Here is a 9790-nt window from a genome sequence, read left to right on the forward strand (position 1 = left end):
AAAAGAGAGAATATTTTCAGGAATATTGAATCATGCCATGAGAAGAGCTGGTCTGGCCGTGGGGCTCCAGTGCTTGTGGTTTTGGGAGAGCGGGCTGTATTGTGTTGCTCTGAAGTGACATGTAGTCTCTTCCAAAGTGTAATGGTCTGAGAGGGAGGAGTGAAAGGCAGAGAGGGAGGGACCAAGGTGAAATGGACCAAATATACTGTAAGCTTCTACTGACATTAGCTACTAGGTTTGAACTTGTTCAGAAAATAAATTACATGAACGTTTTTTTGTCAGTGGGAGAACTGAATGGAAGAGTCTGACTTGTACTGTGCAGAGAAAAGAATGATTATAATATTGATCTTAAGCGTGACTTTCAAGCAGAGAGGGCACACATATAGTGACACCACAGTGTTATACAGCTACATTCAAAGTCTTACTTGAGTACATGTTATCAACCAAATATACTTACAAGTACTCATGCAAAAGGGCATTTTGCTTTTTGTAGTTGGTCGGGCTGGAGCTAATCCTAACCATTTCATATATTGGATACTGGATAATTTATATTATGTTTCGTGAGCTAATATATATTGTATGTTAAAGGCACAATGAGTAGGATTTGTCAGTTGCTTTTTGGAAACCCATGATTCAAAACTGGCCCCTTCTCCCTGTCTCAACAAGTGAGAGAGAAAGAGCAAGAACAGCTTTGCTGAGTGAGCTAGAGAGTGAATGAAGAGAGGGAGCAGCATTAGTGGGAACAAAGCAATGAATCCGAGTAATAAAATGTTATTTTCTGATTGTTTCATGGTGGTTACATTCTACAGCACAAATTAATGCAGCCAAACCTCTGCACAACCCTGCGTGAGGGAGCCACATTGCCAGATTTTGTGTGAATGCAGACACTTCATCCTATCCGGTTTGACTGTGCTCTGCATGTGTGGCTACGTTTTTATAGAATCTCGACCTCACACCCTGTGCACTGCCCAGAGATTGATGCTCAGAAATGACCCAAACAGGGAATAAAATATGAAAAAGCAGAAGGCAGGGTCTCAGACACCGCAACACTTTTGAGTGGGTCATAAGTGATGATTGAGGGGGATAATTGTTGTATGAGCCTGTGGATTTTTTTTCTGAAAAATCTTACTCTCTTCAACTGCAAAGCAACTAGTAACTATAGGTGTCAAATAAATGTAATGGAGAGTATAAGAACATAACAGTTTAAACTTGCATAAAATGAAAATACTCTTTACTAAAATTTACTTAGTTACATTTCACCAGAAAAATGACAGCTCCTAAAAAACAAAAATACCTTCAGTATGTTTACATTTTCCTGTTGTGGTTGTATGAATTATAAAATGTGTCCAAGCAAAGGTTGAAGATTCTTGAAGAAATTGTAGGGCCTGAAAAAAGGGTGTGACTTTGAAACGGGAGACCACTGTTTCTTATGAACAGTCAGCGTTTACTTTTAGCTCTGACCATGATCTTTCCCTAACCTTAAACAAGAGGTTGTTTAACCCAAACCACCATCTTTCCCTAGCTTTAACCAAGTAGTTTTTATCCCTAAACCTAACCAAACCTTAACCATGGAGGTGGCAGGTCATATGAATCATTTTGCGACAGTCATGTTCACTTTGGAAGGCAGCTAACAATGTTGTCCTGCCAATGGGTGCACAGGATCAGGAAATTTGGGTCATTTTGTAAACCAATGACACTGACTTTTTTGTCATTTAATCTGGAGGACTTGTTGGCAGTGTCATTCAGGGGTGTGGCTGCATTTCGAGGTAATTGTCCCTGGGGTGTAAGAACTCTCCATGACATATGACTAAGGCTCACTGGGTTTCAGTTTTTAATCATATTTACTAAAGGAGCAGATCAGTTTAATGATTGTCACCTGGATTTCCCCACACACCCAAAAGTCATGTTGCTGCTGTAAGAGGACACTGATTACTCACTGAGTGCTCAGAAAATGCTTACAGTAAGAAAGTGTAGAAAATGGAGGGTCCAGACTTTTGCACCATTATTATGGCTTACAGTTTATTACTTTAAAGGTGCAGTATGTAACATTTAGGATATTCTATTGACAGAACTAAAATATAATATATAGAAGGTATTGTTTTCATTAGTGTTCAATCACCTGAATATAGCAATTGTTGTGTATTCGTTCCCTTAGAATTAACCTTGGGCGCCTTCCTTGGACTCCGCCATGTTGAACCACCATGTTTCATTAAAAGGAAGTTTTTCCTGGCTGCTGTAGCCAAGTGCTTGCTCATGGTGGGAACTGTTGGGTCTCTGTAAATAATGTTATAAGGAGTACGGTCTTGACCTGCTCTATTTAAATGAATTGAATGTTTTTACAGTACTACTAGACTTTCGAGTTTCGTGACCACTGTAGTTTCTCCTACACACTTCACAGTCCGTTTTCATTCCAAGGTTATCAGACATGAGTGGTGTTCAGTTAGTTGCAACTTCACCACTAGATGTCGCTAGTCCACTAGTCCTTTAAGCATCCATGTCCAGACTTTTGAAATATAATTTTTTTTAAATCACCCACTATGAAGAATTCAGAAGAATTTCTTAAAATAAATGGAAAATAATTCATCTCAATGTTAATGCTTGTTTTAAAAAAAATCTACTACTACTAATTTACAGACTGTAACAGACAGACGGCAGAGGTTGAAGAGCTTCAGTCAGCAGGGTCTGAAAGTGTAAAAAGTGTGGAGTGACAATGAGAGGGAAAGCAGTGAGAAGGAGTGGAGGAAGAATGAGATGGAGGGAGGTGGAAGTGGAGGACACAGAGAGGTGGGCTGGGCTGGGGGGCTCCTGGCATCCACCAGTTCAGAGGCCTGATTTGGATGTGGAGTCATGTTGGCTTGGCAGAGACCCACTTCATTAGTGTCCTGATGCATTAGAACTGAGGCGAGAGGGAGGAGGAGGAGGATGGAAGAAGGAGGGAGTATATTAGAATAGTAGAAGAGAAGGAAAAGACAGTAAAGGGAGAAAGAAGAGTGTGAGCACAGGGGAAAGAGGATGGCTAATTGAAAGATGAGAGAGTCTTTGGAGATAAACTTTGAAGGAGCCAACCAGTCCTGTGTGTTTGGCTCTGCTCTCTAACATCATCATTAGTGCATGAGGGAGACCAGGCCCTGCCACCAGTGCATGCGTGTGTGTGTGTGTGTGTGTGTGTGTGGCGATTGATCCAAGAGTCCTTGCTGTCAGCTCAAATAAGCGTACGAATGATGTAGGTATGTGAATGGGGGAGTGTGGGTGGGTAGGTTTCGCAATCCCCTCCATGATTTACCCTCAATTTAGTTATTAAGTGTCTCAGTCAGTTTGTGTGGGGGATGTTTGTGACTGTGTGGTCCTCATTAGGGCAGGGGTAGATATCTTTGTTTTGCTGTCTCTCACTCTCTTTGTCGTTGCTTTTCCAGTATTCTTACGGCCTTCTCTCAATATCTAAAACTGTCACTTTACGTGAAAGAAACAGAAGATTGGGGGAGGGAGAGAGAAAATGTCAAAAACAGGAAAAAACCTACTGAATTCCTGTAAATTGGTCATCCCCCCGAAAATAAAGCCCCCACGAATGAAATCGGAGCAATTTCATGGTCTGGCCTGCCCTCAATATTATTTAAGTAATACCCTGTTATTATTGAAGAGAGGGAGAGAAAAGCGAATGACTATTATCTTTATGTGGGTCCTTTAATTTTAATGCGCCACAGATTTATAGCTGGGCATTCCAGTGGGGAGGCCCCTCCCTGCTCTTAAAGCGAGCGGGCGGGACACGACCGCAACGCTCTCACAACAGCCACTACCTTCTTACAAACAGCCAAAGTCCCCACTTTCCGTCCCAACACTTCATCCTGCCCTCCTTGCTGCTGTCAAATAGCTCTCACACTGCACAGTCCTGACAGGATCCCTCTCTGTCAGTGAGAGCTCCACCTATCAGAATAACAAACATATATCTACACTCACCCTCATTGTCTCTATTTATAATCTCTATTTTTCCCATTCCAGCCCTTCACACATGTACTTTTTAAAATCCTGCTTATAAATCTTGCTGAAAGGCTGTCAAACACTGAGCTCCGTGTGCCAAACTGGATACAAATACAAAATTACTGAACAATCTGTGTTGATAAATCTGAAATTCATCCTTCTCCAGTAAATGTGCACTTTTATCAAATAGTTTACCAGCAGCAGTAAAAGTAAACTTATTTTTGCCCAGTTCTGTCAGGCAGTGTTCAGACTCTATATGACTCATTCCTTCTTTGCTGAAACCGATTGACCAATCAAACAGATAAAATGTAAAGACAAATTAATAACCAGGCAGCCAATCAGGAAGCTCCACTGTCAAGCATTTCAAAAATCAATAATATGTTGATGTAAGCCAATAAAACACAAAGAAAGAAGGGCTTTTGTTTAAACATATCATAGTAAGTCCATAATATTATTTGATTTAGCTACTGAATGTTTTGTTTTTCCCACCAAATTTCCATGTCATTATTTCTCTATGGTTATGTATTCCAGTATTATAAGTTAAATTTGATGTGTAGTAATAACACCTCTCAACTCTAAAAAACAGTGATGTGACCTAGCGGAATATGCCTCTATATCTATATTATATTGGTTGGCCATAGAATGTTATTATTTGCTTAACAATGACAAGTAGAGTTCCCCAAGAATTGATTCTTGAGCCTTTTCTGTTCAATTCCTACATGTTCCCAGTAGTAAGAATTTATTCCTCATAGCTATGCAGATGATACTCAAATTTATATTGTTGAACTGTCCCATAGAATCACTTAACAAACACACTGAGCAGATTAAATGTGCGTACATTGGCTACAGTTAAAAGATATAAAACAAAAGTAATTATTTGGATGTTTAAGGGGTTTTTGATCATTGTCAGATCTGCACTAGCTAGCAGGGTGACATATGAATGACATATGATTGATGTTGTATTACTTGTTACATTTCAAATTGCCCTTTTATTTTCTTCTTGAAAGGTGCATATACACATGAACTTGCCTTTTTTTATTTATGTGCACCCTAACTTCTGAAACTAAACCCACACTTGCGCAACATTATTCATTTAATAGATTTATAAAAGCAGTTTAATTTACTTGTTTGCATTTTTCCTCTCATCCACATTTAAAAAATAACCACAGCACTTGTTACAGACCTAAGTACTACTCCAAAATGATTACATTGCTTTGTCCTCTCTCCCCCTCTCTGTCCCTCTGTGGTTTTGAATAGGCTGGTTAAACAGTGATGAGGTGTCATAAGTTTGTAAATAAGAGACTTCCTGGCAGACAGGTGGTTGGCCTTTTACTAGAGCTAATCTTACACACATTAGGTCAAAGGTATACTGGACGCAGGACAGTATGAATGCCAGCCTTGGAGCTGGTTAATAGAGTGTGACACTCTGTGAGCTGTGAAACACTTGTTCTCACCCTCAGTTCACCTTGCAGCCCTGGCTACTGTGTACTAGTCGGGGGAGCAGGTCACTCGTTGTTTTATAAGATGTGTTGCATCATACAGGGTTATTGACAGTTTACATTTGGAACATAATATTTTATTTTTGATGTAAGATAAAGAAGTAATAGAGTATGATACATCTGTTTAAATTACACTGGATTTAAGTAAAATAAAGTACATAAATATAAACCCATCAGCCATAACATTATGAGCACTGACAGTTTAAGTGAATAACACTGATTATCTGGATATCATGGCTCCTGTCAGTGGGTGGGATATATCAGGCAGCAAGTGAACATTTTGTCCTCAAAGTTGATGTTAGAAGCAGGAAAAATGGGCAGCGTGAGGATTTAAGCGACTTTGACAAGGGCCACATTGTGATGGCTAGATTACTGGGTCAGAGCATCTCCAAACCTGCAGCTCTTGTGGGGTGTTCCCAGTCTGCAGAGGTCAGTACCTATCAAAAGTGCTCCAAGGAAGGAAAAGAACCGGAGACAGGGTCATGGGCGGCCAAGGCTAATTGATGCATGTGGGGAGTGAAGGCTGACCCGTGTGGTCCGATCCAACAGACGAGCTACTGTAGCTCAAACTGCTGAAACAGTTAATGCTGGTTCTGATAGAAAGGGGTCAGAACACACAGTGCAGAGCAGTTTGTTGGTATGGAGCTACAGAACATTATGACAACCAGGGTGCGCAGGTGCTCAGAATGTTATTGATCGATGTATAGTTATATATGTATTATTCCAAAATAAATTAAAGCTGCAGTAGGTAACTTTTATAAAATTAATTTGCTGAAACTTTCACTATATCCTGACTGTAGTACATGAGACAGATCATCATTTGTAAGAATCCACCAGTTGATTCTTGCAAATGCCATTAGGAGCACTAGGAGGACCAGATATTTTCACAGATTATCTGTCTCATGTATTACTGTCAGGATATAGTGAACGTTGACAAAAAGTAATTTTTGTACCTATTGCAGCTTTAGGTAACAGGTTGCCATTCATTTCATTATTGTACTTTGAATGAATTCCTGGCTGCAGTCTTGATCAGGGGTCACTGTGCCCCATTAATCAGCTCTTTTGTCTTTCTCGTCAGGCACTTCACAGGCCACCCCAGGCCCCGATGAAGGAGCACCGTCTGTCTCCAATGCGCGAAGAACCATTACCTCCCCCGGTGAACGAGGAGGGGTCGCAGAATGTGGGAGCAGGAAGTGCAGGCGGAGGTCCACCTGGCACTGTTGGCAGTGCTGGGAACAACAAGAAGCCACGATCACGCACTAAGGTACAGAACACGTTGTCTGTTCAGGACCCTCATCAGAACCGATTATTAAGCATTTTGGCATGTTGGTCTGTTGGTTCAAATTCACATTCTCTATCTATGTGTCCATCCTGAATCCTGGTTGTGTATCTAGATTTCCCTGGAAGCCTTGGGTATCCTACAGAGCTTCATTCAGGATGTTGGACTATACCCAGACCAGGAGGCCATCCACACCTTGTCAGCACAGCTTGACCTGCCCAAACACACCATCATCAAATTCTTCCAGAACCAACGCTACCACGTCAAGCACCATGGCCGCCTCAAGGATCTGGGTGAGGGGGCCGCCGCCAGTGGAGGTGTGGATGTCAGCGAGTACAGAGAAGAGGAGTTGCTTTCCGGCTCAGAGGACCCAGAGTCCAGCGAGGATGGGGCTGAGGAGATGTTCCAGTCCACAGAGGGGAGCGGTGTGAGCGCAGGGGGGCTGAACCAGCTTCCGGCCTCCTCCAACTCCAGCCAGTCGTCTTCAGGGTCCAATGTTGCTCAGGAGGACGGCAAGGACAAGGGGCATGGTCGGCCCTGTGGCCCACTGGGACCCGGGAGCTCTTCATCCAGTCCTAGAGAGCAGGCTGAGTACCAGAGGTAGAGACTGACACACAAAGAGAAGACAGAGAAAGAGGGAGAGGGAGAGAAAAAAAGACAAAGAAAAGGTCTATGATGATGAAGTGAGGAACTGGTCATGAATTCATGGAGGATGGCTTCATAGAAACTGCGTGAGAGGTGAAAGAAACCATTAGGCCGAGATACATCCCTGAAACGACCAGACACACTTTCTGTGAAAACCTGATTTGTGGTGTGAAATTACGACTAGGTACGACTATTGCTGCTCATGCCTCCAACCTCCAAACAGACACAAACACAAAACAAGAACAGAACCGTCTCTTAATCAGCCAATCGCCAGAAAAGGAGCACCGAGGAGGCGGGATTTTAGTGGCTTTGGCCGGAAATTGTTCTTGCTCATCCTTCTCTAAAGTCTGAGCACAGTCACATACGACATACTCCTTATACGCTGGGTTGATTTTGCCCCGCTGAGTGACATTGATAGACTGGATCAGGGGGGCCTTCCGAGACCTCTGCAATCCTATAAATCCTCAGGACACACACTGATGTTGCTAATGCTGTTGCCTGCCTGAGATCGTGGATCATCTACGAGCTTCATTTCATTGTGGGAAAAAAAGGAAATTACCACTCCATGTCCTGCCCCCGCCTCAACGTTGCACTCCCAGAATCACCACCGGCCCTACCTAGCACTTACTGTTCACAAAGACACTGATATTTTGTGGATGTGATGCACTCCCCCCCCCCCCCCGGCTCCTCTCAAGGCTCACAAAAAAGAATGACTCAAAAGAAGAGCAGTGGACAGTCTGGCAGGAGGACATCAAGAGGATGTGGCGTGGAGGGACACTCGGGGCCTGTGCGCCCACGGCTCTGAACCCTTCCTGGCACCACCCGGGTACGTGTGGCGAGAAAAAAAAGTGAAGAAAGGAAGGACAGAGCGGAGATTCAGCAACCAAACAATCAGTCACTTTATGTGCGGTAGTCCACCCTCTTCCTCTCCTCTCTCCATCTCACTCTCTCCCCCCTTTTCCTCTCTCTAATTGGTGCCCACAGTCTTGTGTTTCACCACACCTACCCGCACTTAAACTTCACCAACCCTATTTATTGCTATCTTTATCCATGATTATTATTATCATTATTGTTATTATTGTTGTTATTATGGTTAGAATTGCTGTCATCACGTGCTATTTTTAGTTTTTATTTCCATGGTTTTAAATATTGGTTTTCAGAACTGGGCGGTTGTTTGGGTAACAAGAGGCATTAAGAGTGCTCTGCCCTGAAAAAAAAAGAGGAAGAAAAGGAGCGGGGAGTGAAGGAAAATAAAAACGAAGCAGTTACTGAGTGTTATTGGGTAAAAAAAAGTCCTGTCATGTTGTATTATGCCATTTTTTTATAGTTGTGTTTCCCAAAAATAGTAGATAGGACTTGTTGAGAGGAGAAATAGCTAAATACGAAAGCGAAACTGTGCTGTTTTAATGCAGTTGATGACAATCTACTCTTTTGAGCCATTAAAGAAATGTGGCAGGTTTGACTCTTCACTTTTGATGTCTGTAAATACCCAACACGGGATAAATTGTTATTGATATACTTTTATTTCTTATTTTGCTGAGTGACTTTAAATGTTTGAGCCAGTTTGGGGTACCAGAAGAGTGCTGTTTTTTTTTCCCTCCGGACAACTCAGTGAAATCAGTTAATTTCATGGTGCCAGGCAAATTCAATCACAAGAGTATTTAAAGATAATGTTTTTTTGTTTGATGTCTGGTGCAGTTGTGTACAAGTATACAGTATGTTCAAAAGAATATCTGAGAATGGATACCATCTCTATCCTGATTGGCTGCTACACTCCAACAGATGACCTGCCTTCTAATTATTACGCCAATCATGCCACATGATAATATTGTGCTTTTCTGTATGACAGGAATCAGGGTTAGACTCAAATGCAGTTCCAATGAAATCTTAGTTCATCCAGCGTTGAAGTGAATTAAAATTTGTGAATTCAAACAATGACCTGTTTTTTATTTCTGTGGCATTATTACACTTTTTACAGATCCTCATGTACACAAAGACACACTAATTGTAGCTGGGTCAGGCCTTCCTCAGAGCCTGTCAATTAAAGGTCTGTGTAAAGCCACAGGGGCTGGGGTTTCTAACAAGTGCGTGGGGAGGGACAGTGAAACTCAGCCAGCGCTCTCTCTCCCTCATCCCGCAAGATTAGAGCCACTGGAAGCTTTACCTAGCAGACATCGAAAACAATGAGCCTGTCCAGAGAACGAGTCCCGCTGTCACTGGAATTCACCGTCTTCATTATTTTAAACAATATATGGAAACAGAATGTACATGTCCCTAATGAGCAGTGGAATTACATATATAAACACAGACTTCGGATAGATGTCTGTATATACAAAGCTAACTAATTCTGGTGTATTTTGGCCAATTATTTAAGGAATAAGAGACATGATAT

At 42.0% G+C, this 9790-nt stretch overlaps 1 protein-coding gene across 6 annotated transcripts in view; it reads left to right on the forward strand.

The window, feature by feature from the left end:
* Nucleotides 1-9333, forward strand: part of satb2 (SATB homeobox 2) — a 65240-nt gene extending 55907 nt beyond the window's left edge. For 5 of the 6 annotated variants that reach the window (XM_051403745.1, XM_051403748.1, XM_051403750.1 and 2 more), the window contains 2 exons: nucleotides 6532-6738; nucleotides 6869-9333. In XM_051403745.1, the coding sequence (XP_051259705.1) occupies nucleotides 6532-6738; nucleotides 6869-7357 (696 nt within the window). In that variant the 3' untranslated portion in view covers nucleotides 7358-9333. The remainder of the gene's footprint in view (nucleotides 1-6531; nucleotides 6739-6868) is intronic. The other variant, XM_051403747.1, reaches the window with a different exon arrangement.
* The last annotated feature ends 457 nt before the right edge of the window (nucleotides 9334-9790 follow it).

The sequence above is a fragment of the Dicentrarchus labrax genome, unplaced genomic scaffold (assembly GCF_905237075.1).
Source record: "Dicentrarchus labrax unplaced genomic scaffold, dlabrax2021, whole genome shotgun sequence".
Taxonomy (NCBI): domain Eukaryota; kingdom Metazoa; phylum Chordata; class Actinopteri; family Moronidae; genus Dicentrarchus; species Dicentrarchus labrax.